This window comes from Paramisgurnus dabryanus, chromosome 1, assembly GCF_030506205.2.
Source record: "Paramisgurnus dabryanus chromosome 1, PD_genome_1.1, whole genome shotgun sequence".
NCBI lineage: Eukaryota > Metazoa > Chordata > Actinopteri > Cypriniformes > Cobitidae > Paramisgurnus > Paramisgurnus dabryanus.
In genome coordinates this window covers 32,956,661-32,974,517 of record NC_133337.1, presented here as the reverse complement: position 1 = coordinate 32,974,517, position 17,857 = coordinate 32,956,661, and the positions used below count along the sequence as shown (strand labels likewise).

Here is a 17,857-nt window from a genome sequence, read left to right as displayed (position 1 = left end):
AGCTCAGAAAGGAGGAGAGAGAGCTTAAGAAAAGACAGGAAAGGAGAGACAGTATTCAATGTAAAAGCACATATCATCCACCTATGGACTCGCTCTTTTGTGACCTCTCTGAATTGGCCTAAGGACATCCTAATGGAAATGGATGAGGGGTATGAAAGGAGGTAAACGAGCTTTGTGATGGATAAGCATGTGATGGATCTCTTGACAGCTTTTCAGTTTAATGGCATTCGATGTAAGAAAATTAAAAATCTATTTACAAGTTGATGATGGATGTGGATAAAAATGTAACCAGCCATGAAGAGGAAAGTTAGGAATGACTGCAGGTAGCAAATAAGCAAAGTTTTGAGATGCCTCATCCCTTAAGTGCCTAACCTACCTAGACAGAAATATAGACAGGACCTACTGTCAAAACAGACACCAAATCCTAGCATAATACTCTCTACATAGAGAGTATTTTAAACAAGTCTGATTGTAAAAGTATAAGACTAATGGGGTGCATGTCCAAACGATGTTGACCATGTATGCAAATCACTAACGTTAGTTCTCTCAACATACAAACATTATTGAAAACATTTAGCATAACGTCTAAATGGAGTATAACGTCATTTTAAAAATCCAATAAAATTGAGCAGATGGACAATAAAATTATTTTATTTTAAACACAAATATTGAAGAACAACAGGATGTATCGTTAGCAAGAATGCTAAGTGGCTGTCCATCACTGCACTTTCCCTCGTGCTGACAAGACTCAGAATAGCGAACGCAAGCTTGACCGCACGCGACATCATATACTTATATCGCTCACCTTATGACAGAGATAAGCAAACCAGAGGGGTCTTTGCTTTTGGAGACAGCGCTCCTGTATCTGCCTGTGTCAGCTGCCATCTTTCCGCTACCACCCAAACAACGAACGGCCTCGTGACAGGGAGCTCAGCCAATGGGAATTCTTCCTCGGATTGATCAGCTGATCGTCAGCTTGCAGGGAAATGTAGTTTTATTGTTCATACTCGTTTCTCAATTGTGAATGATTTTCTTTCCAAAGAAATAGGGGAATGCTGTAATAGTATGCCATTTAATAATAGAATACATATTATGTGTATCACAATCTAATAATAATTTACCGTATTTTGGGGATTATCTGGTGACACAGGGAGAGACATAATTGTTTATATAATAATAAATATTGTCATATAATTTATTTCAAGGGACAAAGATCACAAACTCCTCTGCGACTCAAAATATATAATATACAATCAAATATATAATATATAAACAAAATGTACTGTACATAGCAAATGTACAGACACTCACAAAAATATATAATAAACTGTTGTAACCCTTATTGTGCTATGAATTGGTTCTTAGTAATTCTTATATTTATTTATTTTGTTTATATGAAGCACACTAGAGAGAGAGAGGGAGAGAGAGAGAGAAAGAGAGAGAGAGAGAAAGAGAGAGAGAGAGAGAGAGAGAGAGAAAGGTTGTTAATTGCATTCTGTTTCTTGGATATATTGCTTTGGCTCTGCTCCACCTGTATCTCTTGACGATCTCTGCTGTAACAAACCAGGGAGGAAAGAGCATTGATTGTGTGGGAGAGGGTCGATCTGGCAGTCTCTTCTTTGACTGATGTGTCCGTGGACAGCAGAGATAACATAGTGGGCAATTTTGTGCCCCTTCAAAAAAGGAAACAATCACTGAGAAGCTGAGGATATTTTTCTTTTAGCTCCTCTGAGTCCAGTCAAACCCAAAAGTTCTTATCAGCGTCCTCCGAGGCCGATCATTTCTGAACAATCTACTGTCCTCTGCTGATGACACAGGACTCAGGTTATTTCTCATCACCAAGTTCAGGATAAAAGGGTTGTCACATTGACATCTAAGGGCATCACAGACAAAGACCGCCACCCACTGAAGGACAGAAGGCCTAAATGCCCACAGCAATCTTTTGACATGAAGAGTTTTTTTTTTTTTTTTTTTTTTTTTTTAACTGGTCTCTCCATGTAGCATAAAAAGAAATCTGGGAAAACATGAACCGAAAAAAGAGAGAAAAAAATAATGGTATACTTGTTAGCTTTTACAAATTTGCTAATGTGTATGAAGTACTCACAGTACATTTTTTTCTCATTTTTTATGCTTATTTTTTATTGTGTAAACAGACAATTACAATAAGGCAAACAATTTTATAAATTAAGATAACATCTCAACGAATGTTTTAAGGAAGGAGTAATTAAAAGACAGATAAAAAATAAATTAAAAATAAATTAAAAATATATAAGATAATCATAATAATTTGAAACTTATAGGGTCTTCTAAAAGATTAAAGTCCTTCAACATTTTTACTCTACTTATAAAAACAGAAAACATTGGCTTTATTTTCATATATTTACATTTATAAATGTTATATTCCCATTATAAACAAATTATTACATAGAAAAATACTAACAGTACATACAGTATATAGACAATAGAAAGTGACTAAAAGAAAATTGAAAATCAAGAAGAGGATAAATATATATATATATATATATATATATATATATATATATATATATATATATATATATATATATATATATATATATATATACATAATAGTATTAACGGTATTATATTATTAATGCATTTATATACAAACGGTGGCTATATATGCAATAAATCACTCTGTTTATTTGTTTTGTCCAATAGAAACATGTTTAACACTCAACGCTTTCCGCTCATCCAATGAGAATCGATGTTCTTTCTAGTCCCAGGTGGGCGGGGCTGAACCCGGAAGCCTACTGTGTTTCCCAGCGGGAACTGTTGTGACACTGGTGTCCGGGCATTATAACCAAAGAACTGTCATCTATAGCACTATTTAAAGTTTACAAATTACATGAAGTTGCTGGTTAAACGCCAGCGTTTGATCAGCAATGGGGGCTAACAGCAGCACGCGTCGCGTGTCTTTTGAGTCGGATGAGAATGAGAACATAACCATAGTGAAGGGCATAAGGGTGAGTGACACGTGCATGTGTTATCCTCCACCTGTCAAATGCAGCTCACGTATACTGTTGCATGGCTTAATGCACATTTACTGTGTTGTCGATCTTTGCTGGATCGTGGAGGAAGCCGGTAATAAAGTTAATCTAACTTAGTTAACTGTATAAGCATCATGCCCCGCTACAAAACAGTGTTGATCTGCTGCTGTATAGTACTGTAGGTTATGAATTTTTGGCCATTTTGTGACCCTTACTTTGGAGTTTACATTTGACATCCCTGAAAGCATCAGAGAAATTTAATTATTTTCTTTAAAAAAAATAAAACACACCTGTTGCAGTTCAAGCACCATGAGTAACATTACTCTTTTTTCCCCCAACACTTAATACCCCCCCCCCCAATACTTAAGTCACAGTTCCCTCCTTTACACAAGCTGTTGGTTATGTCAGTAAAAACTGGTAATGTGTTTTGTATTTTTGTTTGTTTACAAGGTTTACATGTATGAGTTTTTTTTATAAGATTTATTATACTATTTGATGCTTTTTGATACTGTGCTTTGTTCAAAGTTTCCAACCTTCCCGTACTCAAGTATTTGATATCTTTTCAATAGTCAAGTAAACAAAATGTCCATGTTTAATGAATCAACTTTGATTTGCATTTAGCCTGTGCTTATTGCTCTTGTTTTCTCCATGTCTGTTGTTCTTCAGCTCTCAGAGAAGGTCATAAACCGCATGAGGGAACCTTCAGACCCATCAAAGGCCCAGCCACCCTCCAGAACCCCACCTGCTTCTCCCCCTGTGGTTGATCCTCTGCCAGCACTGGTGCCAATATCTCCTCCATTTGACCCCCTTCCACCTCCACCTGTGACCTCCCCTGCACCATCTCAACCCACAGCTGAATCACCTACAGGTGAGTCCATTGCCGTTGATTTTATTACAACCCCTCCTCCCCCTGTCAAATCTGCTGTTGCCCCTCATCGTTCAGAGGTTTCCACACTTCCACACCCTGGGGAGCCACTAACACCTCCTTCCCCTATTGAGTCCATTTCTGCCCTTTCAGCATCTGAATCTTTCTCTGCTCCACCTGTGGTAATGGCAGCATCTTCTTCTTCAGCTGACCCTCTTTCTCCTGTGCCTTTCACTTTTGAAACTATTCCCCACCCTCCTCCAACTGCAGAAAAACTTGTTGCTTATCCATCAATTTCAGCTTGTAAGTCAAATTGTTGAATAAGGTAACACTGGCACACGTGTGAAAATGTAAATTACTCACTGAGGTCTTTAAATTGTATGATGCACTTCATAGCCTGTCATTCATTGATGTTAATAAATAAATACATAAAATAATTACATTTGCACAACCGTGTGAAGGGCCAATATTATACGTCAAGTCATTTCTGGCCTGGCACTTTTTTTAATCGTATACACGCATCAATCAGTAATTCACAGCCAGCAGCGCTGTGTCTTTCTTTGATGAAGATTTATTTGGAATACTACAGTATTGATTTTTAAAAATTAGTCGAACAGATTGGCTAATATTTTATTTTTTCTAAAAGTTAAGCCCTCTTGACGTGAGCGAACGGGTCTGGGTACTTCTAGATTATGATTCATAGCTTGTGCCTGATTGCTAATGAAACAATTAATTCTAACTTGTAATAGAGTTAATGAATCAATGATGTAATTAGGAACTCCACTTAAGCCACTCCGGCCTCCAAGGTACCGCAATCGGCGTCTTCTCCCAAAAGCTTGTTGAGTCGATGAAATGTTCAACCGTTTTGTTTTCATCAAAAGTAATGCTGCTCTGTCTGTTAATAGATCTAACAATTGGAAGTGCATGTGTCGTTTTGAATGGATCTAACTGACACACCTACATCTAAAAGTACAAAGCTGTCAGATGCGGTACCCCTTCAAAAATTGCACATACTGATACCTTAACTATTTCCCCGCCAGCGTTTTTTTTTTTTTTTTAAGTTGCCAGCCAGCGCTAGCATTTTTCATGATTTTCACAAAAGTTTAATGCCTTCCAGAAAATGTTCTTCTTTAAATATATAAACATACAATAAATCAAATAAAAGCACAGACCCTCTGCTTTCAAAAAAAAAAAAAAATTTATCCCCACCTCTCAAATATAGGTAGGTTTCTTCAAAAACACCAAATTTTGAGCAAAAAGCTTAGATAATTCTATTTTTGTGAAGGACTTTTGATAGAGATCACATTCTGAGCGATCCTCAAAATATACACAGACATACAGCTTTTTGCTTTAGGGCAGGGGTCTCCAACGTGGTGTAAGGGTGTCACAATCGAAATCGATCGAAATTAAGTCACAACCTCGAACTTCGAATTAAAAAATGGAATTGTCAATGCAGCCACGCCCCCATGTCACCTCCAGTTGGCTTGCCAAGCGGATGAAAATAAACCTCTCAGAAGTGCCTTTAAAAACATCGGTCCAGCGGAACCTGATTTATATTTTAAACACGAGGGACGTATTGCTACAACTCCTTGAAATGCATATCATGAACAGGATTACTACCTAGTGATCTGACTTCGGACAGAGCGCAGCTCTCTGCACGTGCGCGAGAGAGCCGCCAAGATGCAGCGGGTTATATTTTAAACAAAAGGGATAGTTTGCCTTCTCCAATTTTATGGAGAAACCCTTACAAAAATTTACCATATTTTTACTACAATTAAAACTAAGAAAACATGGTTACTGTAGTAAAACCATGGTTTTGCTAATATTAATCCATACACCAAAAAGATTACTAAATTTTTACCACAAAAACATGATTCATTTTCTAGCAGTGGTGTATGTGCACAATGCTGAATGTGCACATGGTTTAAAGCATGCTAAAAACAACACCGACATATAAACAACAATAAATACCTGACTTTCCCCACAGGTGGATTTTAATAAAGTGCAACAATGTCAACTGTTCAAAGTTAGACATCCCTTAAGTATTTTAGCATTTAAATTGTAAACACTGAAAATAATGATGACTCATCTTGTACATGCAGGCGTATGCAAATATGGCTTTCTAAATGCTCTTTAGAATATAAATATCCTCACCAGCTAATGTCACCTCATACCGACCAACAATAGGATATAGCAAAACAATGCTTCATGACTGTGACATAAACTAAAAGCTAACAAAGACCTTAAAATATAAATAAACAACCCTTTTGTTATGTCCCGTTTTAACAGGAAACACACCAACTCATTCTGTGCAACAAAACAACAACTTCATCCACATATTTCATTTCTATATTCAGCCCACAGTCTGTAGTTTTGTCTAACACCCAATCTCACCCGTCTCCCGTCAGTGATGCTTCAAGCGGCGTGACTTTTTCACTTTTTGAGCTGTGAGCTCTCGTCCACCTCCGTGTAATTAGGCACATCTAATGTGTATTGAAACAGTGCCTATGAAAGTCTGTCAGGTGAAATGCGTGTGAAAATGTATGTGTGCCCTCTTGGACTTTAATGGTGGTGTCGGCTGCAGAGTCTGTGGGCAGCAGCTGACACATTGAACTGGCTGTACTTAGAAAAGAGGGAAAAGAGATGCCCGCCCTCGTCGCGCATAAGGAGACAACCTTCTGTTAATGAGACACAGATCTGCTTAATGAGCTTTACCATGGAGGCACAACACTTTCTCTCTGTCTCTATCTATCTATAACTCCCTACGCCTCATTCTGTCTCATGCTTTTCTGCTCAAGCTTGGTTCATCTCTCTTGCTCGCCCATTTTCTTTGGTACGTTGATGACTGGATTGGTCGGTGTAGGTTTGTGACACACATATGAAGTAAACTGGGATTGTTTTGCTTCAACTATTGAGATAATGTAGAGGCAGCCGGTTGTTATCGTAGAAATAAGCCCTTATAGTGTGATCAGGAACAGATTTGAAACGGAGGATCTGAAGGGGCTTATTTCACGATAACACCTGGCTCCCTGTACATTATCCTGCTTATTGCATGGCTATTTATCTCATAAGTAAGGTAAGGAACATTACATATTGATTTGAAATATTTTATTAGCTAATTTTTAACTTCCGTGAGTGAAAACCCATTTACTTTCGGTTTTAACTTTTTCCCCGCCAGCGTTTAAAAAAAAAAAGTTGCCAACCGGCATTTTTATGATTTTCACAAAAGTTTAATGCCTTCCAGAAAATGTTCTTCTTTAAATATATAAACAACATACAATATATTAAGTGCAAGAAAAGACCCTTTGCTTTCAAACAAAACAGAAACAAACTTTCATCCTACCTTTATTTATTCTCTTTTTATCACTTCTCAAATATGGGTAGGTTTCTTAAAAAATACAACATTTTGAGCAAAAAATGAAAATAAAATTTTTGTGAAGGACTTTTGATACAGATCCAATTCAGAGCGATGACAAACACAGAGTTGATACAAGTTGGGTAAGACCGCCCCAGGTGGATAAAAGCCGATATACTGATTGTCGGAAAAACTCGTCATTGAAAGGGGAGCGTTTTCTCTTAATTGATAAGTTAACTCGTCAATGGTAGGGAAATAGTTAAGATAAGACTGAAATACGGATTGCCGGAAAAACTCGTCATTGGCAGAGAAGAGTTTTCTCTTATTTGACAAGTTAACTCGTCAATGGTGGGGAAATAGTTAAAATAAGACGGATATACTGATTGCCGGAAAAACTCGTCATTGAAAGGGTACCGTTTTCTCTTAATTGATAAGTTGACTCATCAATTGTGTGGAAATGGTTAAGATAAGACGGAAATAGGGATTGCCGGAAAAACTCGTCACTGGCAGGGAAACGCTTTCTCTTAATTGACGTGTTAACTCATCAATGGCAGGGAAATAGTTAAGATAAGACAACATCTGTTTTAATCATTTGTACATATAATGCCATAAATGTTATTAAAATACATATTTATTTTTCATTTTTGTGTAGGTTTTTTTTTATTGCATGTTCACTAAACATTACAGAAAAGAAAACATACAACATTACATAAAATACATAACAGGGGGAGACGTTACTACATTAACATACATAGTTTACACAGAGAAAAAAAATTATAATAATAATAAAAAAAATTGTGTAGGGTTGCAAAGGGGTGGAAAGAAATTCCAGAAACTTTCCATGGGAACTTAATCAGAGGAATTTTGGAAATTTTATGGAAATTATTTGGAAATTTAGGAAAATTTATAGAAACTATATCATAATATAAACATTTTTTTTGGTCATAAGTAGACAGGCATGCAAGGTAATAAAAATTTTGAAGAATCCTGATACTTGGATTTATTCATTAAGCATGGATTTATTTGATCAAAAATCCTTCAGAAATCATTCTAATATAAATATACATTCTGAAGGATTTTTGATCAGATAAATATAGGCTTGACGAGCATAAGATACTTTTTTATAAACATTAAACATAGTAGTGTGCACTTGACTAAAGACTGTGCAGGGTAGAAATTTAACTGAACTTGTATTAAATCAAAAATTATGCTGCAGGAGTTTTTAAGTACATTTAAGTTCCCTGTAATAGGCAACTTTGCAATTTTTTTCAAAGTTTATTCCCATTTATTCCAGTTAATTTCTATATATTCGTAGAAATTCCCTTGGAAAGTTACCAGCCTTGAATTTTCCCAGAATTTTGCAACCCTAGTTTTGTGTAATATTAAACTGCACCTGTCAAAAAGATGTGTACACTGTAAAAAATTATGTGTTATTTTTTACACATTGTGTGTGTCATGCCATTTAACGCGATATTTTATGTTAAAATAAATGAAAGGGACAACACAAGTTGTGTTAAAAACAGTGGGAACATGAGCCATGTAAAAATGCATATTCAAAAACATAGGCTGTGTCCAAAATCGCATACTGTGACAGTAGGTACTGAATTAAATGAAGTTAAACTGAAATAATGTTAAAAAAGCGTAATTTAAACACAAGTGACATCTGTTTAATATGTGTATTTGCATTTGAATAGAGCCGCTTTACCGCTTTCAGGCATTTTTAAAATAAAACAACAGCCTTCTTTTCTTCATCTTCTTTGGATAACTCCCCTCCTGGGGGCTCCCAGGATAGCGCAAAGAGTCCACCGAATGAACACTTCGGGATCTTGCCAGAGGTAGTAAATCATCCGGGTTATTTCTGCCCACGGTTTTATAAATACTATGAATTCGGACTTACTTTTCGCCTACTATATAGTATGGAAGTAGTCGTTTCGGAGGCAGTTATGGGGTGTAGAAATGTAAAGTGTGAAGCCTTCCTCATAAGTGTGTGTCATGAATATTCATAGGATTATTAAAGAGATAGCTCATCCAAAAATTCATTTCAAACCCATATGCGTTTTATTCGTCCAGCACAATAAAAGATGAGCGAGTTAGGATGAGAGGTGGTGAGCAAAACTTTGCGGCTTTGTAGCATTTGCAGCCTTAAATGTCTCTTTCAAATTTTGTCTCACCTTACCTCAAGAGGTTCTGTGCAATTTCTTGAGGTCAAAGGTCGTGACCTTAATGAGGGGCATTGATTATGTGTGTCCACGAATGGAGGCATTAAGAGATGTCGCGGATGACCGAAACTGTCGCTAAATCACGGAGAAGCCCCTGCTCATGATGATTAGACGGTGGTCAAGGTTGATCTACCTACACCTTCTCAACGTACCATGAATATTCATACTCAGAGCCCACACGCTCTCTTCCATTATAACTCTTAATTACATTCTCGCACATACATAAACATACTTTTTCCTTACATTTTAAATATCTCCTTGAAGATCACCACCAAGTTTGTTATGGGCAAACTCTCTCTTCGCATTTGACACGCTTATAATGAAGAGATCTTTTCCGATGTTTGTGTGGGGTTTTATTCAAACGATTAGCGATGCATGAAAATTGTAAATCAGTGGCGATGAAGGACATTTTAAGGATAAGAGGAGCGCCTTGTTTGAAGTTCGTTGAAAATCGTGGAACATTTCGAGTCTTTTTATGTGTAGAAAGAGGTCGAGACTCATCCGAGTCTGTTCGTGAGGAAAGCGTAATGGTTCAGATCAGCCCCGCCTCTCTCTCTTCTCTTGCCTGGTCTGGAGATTAATGAAACGCCTTATGAGACGTGCAATTTGTCTCTGACTGTTATCTTTCCTGAGACTGCCCAAGAGGCACTTTTTAAAATTCTTGAAGAGGGTGACAGAAGGAGGGAAAGAGGCAGAAATATCTACTCGTGATGGGTTTTTCATATTTAAGCATTACTTTTCTGACTCAGGAGTGACATGGGCAACCAGACGGTTAATGTCATTTTGGGTGTCTCTATGACCTCCTGTTAAACTCCTCAGATGATTTTCAGGTGGTGTTTGAACATAAGAGCTGGCTTTCAACAGAATTAACAGAACTTCCTGTTTCTGTCCTTTTTAATATTAAAGCTCAGTTAAAATGAATGAATCATGGCAATCTGTGAATAATGCTAAAGAAAAGTAAAAGTGATAGATGTAGACTGGATTAAACAGAGTTTTTTAATCCATTTAGTTAGTGAGAGTAAACTTCTTTAAGGGGTAAATGTAGATTTGATATCCTTCATATTTATTTGATTATATATAGACATTGAAAGGTTATCGGCATGAGTTGATAACTGCCTTTTGTGTTTGTATTTATTCCAAATTTTACAGACTCATCAGCTGATTATTAAAAAGGAAAGTATTGTATAAAATAAGTATCATTTAAGCAATTTAATTTCAACAATTAAAATTTTCATGCAATATTGTATAAAAAAGTGTACCTTTTAACAATTTAACCTATTTAATTTTAGTACTTTGGGCATGGGATGATATTAATTTTACTTACGTTACGGTTATTGCTAGGACTTTTATCGTAGTTAATGGTATTATCACCAGGGTTAATTTGGGTCAGGGCTGTCTGGGGCTAAACCCCGGCACAAAGGCTAAAGGTCTCGCTCTGCTCCACGACAGTGTACACGCTGCACTGGTGCATATGTATTGACGCGAAGCGAATAATGTGTTTCCATGGGGCACCCACGACAAAAACGGATTGCGCAGCCGTGATTTTACTGCTCATTTGCACGACGCATCAATCATTCTTGTCACCATGTGCTCAGTTAATCTACATCGGTACACAGCGCCGCTGCATTTCGCACAAAACCTCAATAACGCACACTTGCGCACGATCATTTGACATTGTAGAGGAGAGAGAGAGAGAGAGAGAGAGAGAGAGAGAAAATTCAGATTAGAAACAAAGTATTAAAGTAAGGTTAACTGGATAACACTAGAAATAACTTATTGTATAGTTTAATAAAATAATATTTTGATTGTACAAATCAATTACAACTTAACTATAGTCATTGTTTTACTAGCTGCTAACCAGCATAGGGAATCTCTATGGCTAATTTATAAGACATGTTGCTGATTTAGTACACTGCAAAAAAATGATTTTCAAAAAAAAAATCTTAATATTTTTGTCTTGTTATCAGTAAAAATATCTGCTTTTTAAAATATAGATGCTTTTATTTAAAATATCAAATTTAAGTGATTTTGTGCATAAAACAAGCAAAAAAATCTGCCAATAGGGTAAGCAAAAAATCTTGAACATTTTTCTTAAACACTAAATAAATAAATAAAAATGCTTACCCCATTGGCAGATTTTTTTTGCTAGTTTTGCACAAAATCACTTAAATTTGATATTTTTGGTCTAAAAACTAGACTTATTTTCTTGAGTTGTTTTGCTCATCAAGAAAAAGCATCTTAATTTAAGAATTTCTAGATATTTTTACTCAAAACAAGACAAAAATACTAAGATTTTTTTTTCTTGAATATTTTTTGCTGTGTCAGGTCTCCAGACTAACTTTTTTCACTAGGAGCACAGTGGCCCCCAACTGAAAATTTTAGGGGCGCAACCAGAAAATTTAGGGGCACATACTGTAAATCAACATGCTAACCAAATGTTCACATTTCTACTAAGTAGTACACTGTATTACTAATAAATACTTTGATGATAGATGCAAAAAGTACAATGTGCTGATTTAAATTCAGTGTCACATCACAAAAAAGTTCAAATTTATTGGTCGCACATGTGCGACTGGATGAAAAATTTAGTGGCACATTCTCAAATTTTGGTGGCAAAATGCCACCATTTGGTGACAGTCTGGAGCCCTGAGTGTATGTTGTACCTTTTCTTGTTAATTGAGTTTTTTGGGTAGATTGAGGTTGATTCTTGTAACTTCAAAGTTCAGACGCTTCTTTTAATTTTTTTTGGGTCAACCTTTGGCCCAACTTTAAAGCAGAAACTTATGTAAGGTCCAGAGGTCCAGAATGTCATTGAACCACACCTGTGGCTTTGCTGTCATCAGTATTAAACATGTAACCCCTCTACACCCCCCCTCCCACAGAGCCCCCCACATAACAAATCCCAATTTAACCCCTGATTATCACAATATTGGATTACATCTAAAGATAAACTGTTGTTGAATTACTTGGACATTTTAAACTTTCTTTATCTGCATCAGCTTCCTGCATCTTTGTGCTGTAAACCATGTAGAGGAATCAGTTGTTTTTAAATGAAGATGGAACGGTCGCGTACCCGCTAATGATCCGTTGTGTTTTGGAAAGACTTCAACTGAATGAAAGCGAGGGAAACAGAAGCTTGTGAACAGTAACTGTTATATACAAAACAAGATCTCTTTGTTTTACAGATGGAGATCGAATTTGCTCTCTGTGTAGGATCTCCCACATCTGTATTTTGATATTGATATGCATTTTTGGGATTGACGTTCTGACAGCACCTGTCTGCCTGTATCCATTACACCTGCCTGCTGTGTGATAAATGCCATGCCAATGTTCACAATTAATTTTGGTTTCAGCTTCGGCATCATCTCAGCATCGAGAGAACATCTCATTTGTCTTAAAGATGGTGAAAGTGATAGTTTTAAGTGTTTGGCTTCCCTACAGGTTTTCGGCTATGCAGTTTCTGAAATGGACATCATTATGTAACCTAACCATATAGTGGTAAACTGACGTCTCCATCAGATGACTACTTTAAAAATCACTTTAACCTACTGACAGCTACTATATCTTCATTTTTCAGATCTTTCAGTCAGCACCAACAAATAATAGTGTTTTTTTTCTTTTCTTCGATACGCTGTCAGACGAACTCCTACATATTATTATACTTTTTTTTACTCTGACTTCCACTGCAGTGCGGCGTTTTTATCCATTGGCAGAGTTTGTCCTCTCTGTATCTCCACTGTGCTTTCACGGGCAATTAGCCATCTACATAAGCAACAGGACTGACGCGTTTGACTGTACGTTGGAAAGTACAAGTGTGTGTTGGAAAATAAAACGTAATTTGTTGGTGCTTTTATTGCAGAGTCATTGTTGGTGCATAGGACCCTCGTTCTCTATATCACGCTCTCGATCCGCCTCATAAGGCATAGAAGTCCTGAGGGCTCAGAAAACCTCACATCACTGCACTCCCAAACTTCTTTTACAATTTCCTCAACAACAAAAAAAAAACAGAAAGTGTGCGGTTTCGCAACAAAAACTTTATCACCCACAGCGCATTGCCTTTTGTGACATGTGGCTCGTAAGAGCGAAGTCAAACACGTTGAAATAGCCATCTGGCGTTCATGCGATTGCTCTGCATCTAATGTGCATGTGTGTATTGTTTTCTGTTTAGCGGATGAGTCTGAGCTCAGAAGAAAGATCGCGGAGGAACTGCAGAGAGATTTGGAGGATGAGAGAAGAAAAGCACGAGAGGAACTGAAACAACGGTGAATATGCACGTGCACTCTGTTAGAAATGTGATACATGTGACGTGACAGGTATGTAATAAGCCGGTTTCTTGATTCGTACGGGGTTCCCACGGGTCCTTGAAATCCTTAAAGTTTGTGAATAGCGGGAAAAGATTTAAGGCCCTGGGAAGTTTTTGAAAATATACATACATAGATACAGGTCATTGAAAGTGTTCTGGAAAAAAATCCATATTATTCCCTGTGTAGTGTAGGATAATATCATAAAATTCTTTTTTCGTTTGCTTTAAATGCTTATATCTTCTGTATGCGAATGTTAATTCATACCAAAATGCTTTTTTGCATAGTTGTGTTTGACACATGAAAACATCTAGGGTTACGTATGTAACTGTTGTTCTCTGAGAAGGGAACGAGACGCTGCGTCTCCCTTGCCATACTTCCTGCGTCCATGTATCACCGTCTTTGGCAGTATTTCACATAGCGATATACTTCCTGGCTCCCACGTCACCCTGTTTTTGTCGTTAAGCCTCACCATTGGTTGAATTTTCAGCAAGTTAGCATGGCAAAGAAGTGGAAAACATTGTCTCATTGAGTTGGGAAAACAGAGCCACTTGTAAACACAAGTATGGGTTTCCGAGAAATTCACAGATAGGATTTACTTCCAATCCAATCACAGGTAAATAGTGAGCATACCAGGATTTGCTTCAGTATTTTCCTCGTTCTCAAATCACTGCACTTCACTCATCACTTCTCCGTGTACAAGCTCCTTAACTACTCACTCTATTTTATTCTTGTGACAAATGTACTGGATTTTCGTCTCTGCTCCATGTCAACCTCCAATACCGCTCGTACAGTTATTCCCAACAAGGCCAACACTCTGACCTGCAGAAATTGCTATTGACAGGGAGTTTATTTTCTGTCAGCTATAAAAGTAAATTTAAGGGCAGGTTCTGTTGTTTTACAGCATTGTTGTTGAGGCAACTGAGGCAGAGTGCTCCATCCCATTGCCTCGGCAGCGCCATTAAGAGAAAGTAGAGGCTTTATTGACCATGATGTCATGCTTGGAAGGACAGAATCAATATTGTCCTTAATGTTGTCTTCCATTTAGCTTTCTCCAAGTCCCATTTCTTTCATTCCTTTTCCTTCTCTTTCCCTGGGATGTGTTGTGTTTTAAAAGTGCCCTTTCGAGACTGCTGGATTGAATTGACTGAAATTAGCCCCTGGCTTTGATTTTGAAGACCTGATATTGGCATTTTCCAGCCTCTTCTCAATTGGAGGACCGTTTGAGACAAATCCGTCTCTGTGGAAGTGAAATTCGCCTTCTCGATTCTTTCAGTTAGGGGGCGTGAACACCAAAGCTTTTACGCCCGCGGCAGACGTATGTTTTCAATTGTTTCCGATGGAAGCGCTGCATTTTAAAAAAAAAAGCCAGGAGCTGGAGGGTTGTTTTTTTGCGCTGAAAGCCGCCGGTCAGTGTTTTTCCCCGAGAGTTGAAAAAGATCGCCGTTCAATCACAGTAGAGGAAGGGTGGGACAAATATCACAACAGCTTTGATGATGCGCCGATACTAAATATCTTTGCCAAAATCGATATTCGATTGCTAAGAATGACATCTACTGATACAAAACGATACCGATAGTTTTGCTTTTTACTCGTTGTTTCAAAGTATTATGTTATGAAATCAGAGCATACAAACTGCATCCTTAGGGATGCACCAATATATATTCGATTGCTTAAAAAGTCATCTACCCAGTGTTCGATTTATGTAATCCGAAATTGGGACAAATAATGGACAGTGTTGCTTTGTGGCAGCACAGCAAAATAATTTAAAATTCATGGAGCATTTTAATTTGAATAAAAAACAGGGGACCCCCCTAATTTATATTTGTGTGCTTTATATGGGGTCCTCCATGGTTAAGGGAAGGTCTGGGACCACCCCAGCCCCCCCCCCCCATTCGAACACTGCATCTATCGATACCGATATAAACATTGATTATTAGATTCAAGTGGAGGACCTTTTGAGACTAATCCGTCTCTGGGGCGGTGAACTTCGCCTTCTCGATTCTTTCAGTTAGGGGGCGTGCACACCAAAGCTTTTACGGCCGCGGCAGACACATGTTTTCAATTGTTTCAAATGGAAGCGCTTTGTTTAAAAAAAAAGCCAGGAGCTGGAGGTTTTTTTTTTTTGCGCTGAAAGCCGCCGGTCAGTGTTTTTCCCTGAGAGTTGAAAAATATCGCCGTCCAATCACAGTAGAGGAAGGGTGGGACAAATATCACAACAGCCAACCGGCACATCGTACAAAGACAAAACAAAGCAGAAGTATCACAGCTATCAAAGCAGTCAGCTGAATAAACAGCTGGCATTTTGGCATTTTTAATCGCGTTTAAAAGCTTTGGTGTGCACATCTCTTTAGATATGGTAAACATGTGGTTTACTGTAATGTCATTTCCGTTAACCAAGCTTCTTGAACTTTTTATATTTGGGTTTTTGCTCCATTTACAGTGAGTTTATTTGAGAGATGGAGTTAAGTTTCAGTTCATGGATTTTGTTCATGTGCTCTTAATCTTGCACGACATTTGAAATATTTGACATTTCGTGTGAATATTTGTTAATCTAATAAATTGAAAGGCTTTAGTTCGCAGTACAGATGATTTTATTATCTGAAAATCACAGATGGGCTGTAGCTCCACATTTACCATGAGAGCTAAATCGAAGATTGGCTGCCTGGATGCCATTTAGGGGGACTGAATTCCTGGAAGAGTTCGGCTGGTAGATTTGTCAGGCTCTGCCAACTTAATTTAGCAGCGACCTTTAATGTAGCTGGCTCCCGGCTGGTTCATCTAAGATACATATATGGTGTCCGTGTATGTGAAGCATGCATTCCTCTACTTCTTTTCTAATTTACATTTCTTCCCACTTTATTTCTTTAAAGGGTTTTCTGAAGTGTGTGTGTATGTCAATGTGGGTACATGTGAGTTTTGCTGGTTGCATGAAAGCGCGAGTCTTTGTAGCCAACTTCTGTTTTAAACTAGCATAGCGTTGATCGCAGAATAATACTGATATTAGATGCTAAAGAGATGGTGACCGATTCATCTTTCATGCACTTTGCTGAAAAATTTAAGTTTTACAGATTCTGCCAGCAAACCGATATTTTTTTGGGATGCGCCGATACTAAATATCTTTGCCTAAATCGATATTCGATTGCTTAATATGAAATCTACTGATATAAACGGATACCAATAGTTTTGCTTTTTACTCCTTGTTTCATTTATGTTATGAAATCAGAGCATACAAACTGCAGTATAGTTTTCCTTAGAGATGCACCAATATATATTCGATTGCTTAAAAAGTCATCTACCCAGTGTTTCACAAAGTAGGATCAACATTTTTAGTTTGTCCTTGATCAATGCTTAAATCAAAGCAAAGAAGATTTAAAAAAAAAAACCCTTAACCAATCGTAAATCTATCAATCTGTAAATTCTTCTAGAAAACAGCGTGAGGCGCACTTGAGAGTTTACATTTATTTCAGAAAGAAATCCGAAATTGGGACAAATAATGGACAGTGTCGCTTTGTGGCAGCACAGCAAGAGAATTTAAAATTCATGTAGCATTTTAATTTGAATAAAAACCAGGGGAACCCCTAATTTATATTTGTGTGCTTTATAGGGCGTCCTCCATGGTTAAGGGAGGTCTGGGACCACCCCAGCCCCCCTCAATTTGAACACTGCATCTATCGATACCGATATGAACATTGATCATTAGCTGTTATTAAAGGGGACACAGAATGAAAAACCATTTTTACCTTGTCTTTGTTGAATAATGGTAGTCTACCCGCATTCACGAACATACAAAAAGTGCTAGACATGCTAAACATCTCAGTCTCACAGAAATTCCTCTTTTAGAAATGTCAGCCCGAAAACGGCCCAATCTGAAAAACTGATGCTTATGACATCACAGGCATCTCCCTGCCCCTCCACTTTAAAATAATTGGCTACATTTTTTGAGTGGCAGCAAAGTCAGCCAATCAGTAATGAGATGGCAAGTTAAGCCAGTAGGGGGAGCCAAATAGGTGCAAAACCACTTGTTTAAAATCCCCCACCCTAATAGAGCTTTCTGAGAGAGGTTTTTAGGAAGCTTCTAAGGCATTACAGACTCAAACAAAAAA

The 17,857-nt window shown here is 37.5% G+C and overlaps 2 protein-coding genes across 3 annotated transcripts in view; one reads left to right on the top strand and one right to left on the bottom strand.

The window, feature by feature from the left end:
- exoc4 (exocyst complex component 4) overlaps positions 1 to 909 on the bottom strand; it is a 198,521-nt gene extending 197,612 nt beyond the window's left edge. The window contains exon 1 of the mRNA XM_065289682.2: positions 806 to 909. Within this exon, the coding sequence (XP_065145754.1) occupies positions 806 to 885 (80 nt within the window). The 5' untranslated portion in view covers positions 886 to 909. The remainder of the gene's footprint in view (positions 1 to 805) is intronic.
- A 1,848-nt stretch (positions 910 to 2,757) lies between these two features.
- The window catches only part of chchd3a (coiled-coil-helix-coiled-coil-helix domain containing 3a), an 82,718-nt gene continuing 67,618 nt past the window's right edge, over positions 2,758 to 17,857 (top strand). For both annotated transcript variants that reach the window (XM_065289684.2, XM_065289683.2), the window contains exons 1-3: positions 2,758 to 2,987; positions 3,678 to 3,879; positions 13,619 to 13,712. In XM_065289684.2, coding sequence (XP_065145756.1) covers positions 2,907 to 2,987; positions 3,678 to 3,879; positions 13,619 to 13,712 — 377 coding nt within the window. In that variant the 5' untranslated portion in view covers positions 2,758 to 2,906. The remainder of the gene's footprint in view (positions 2,988 to 3,677; positions 3,880 to 13,618; positions 13,713 to 17,857) is intronic.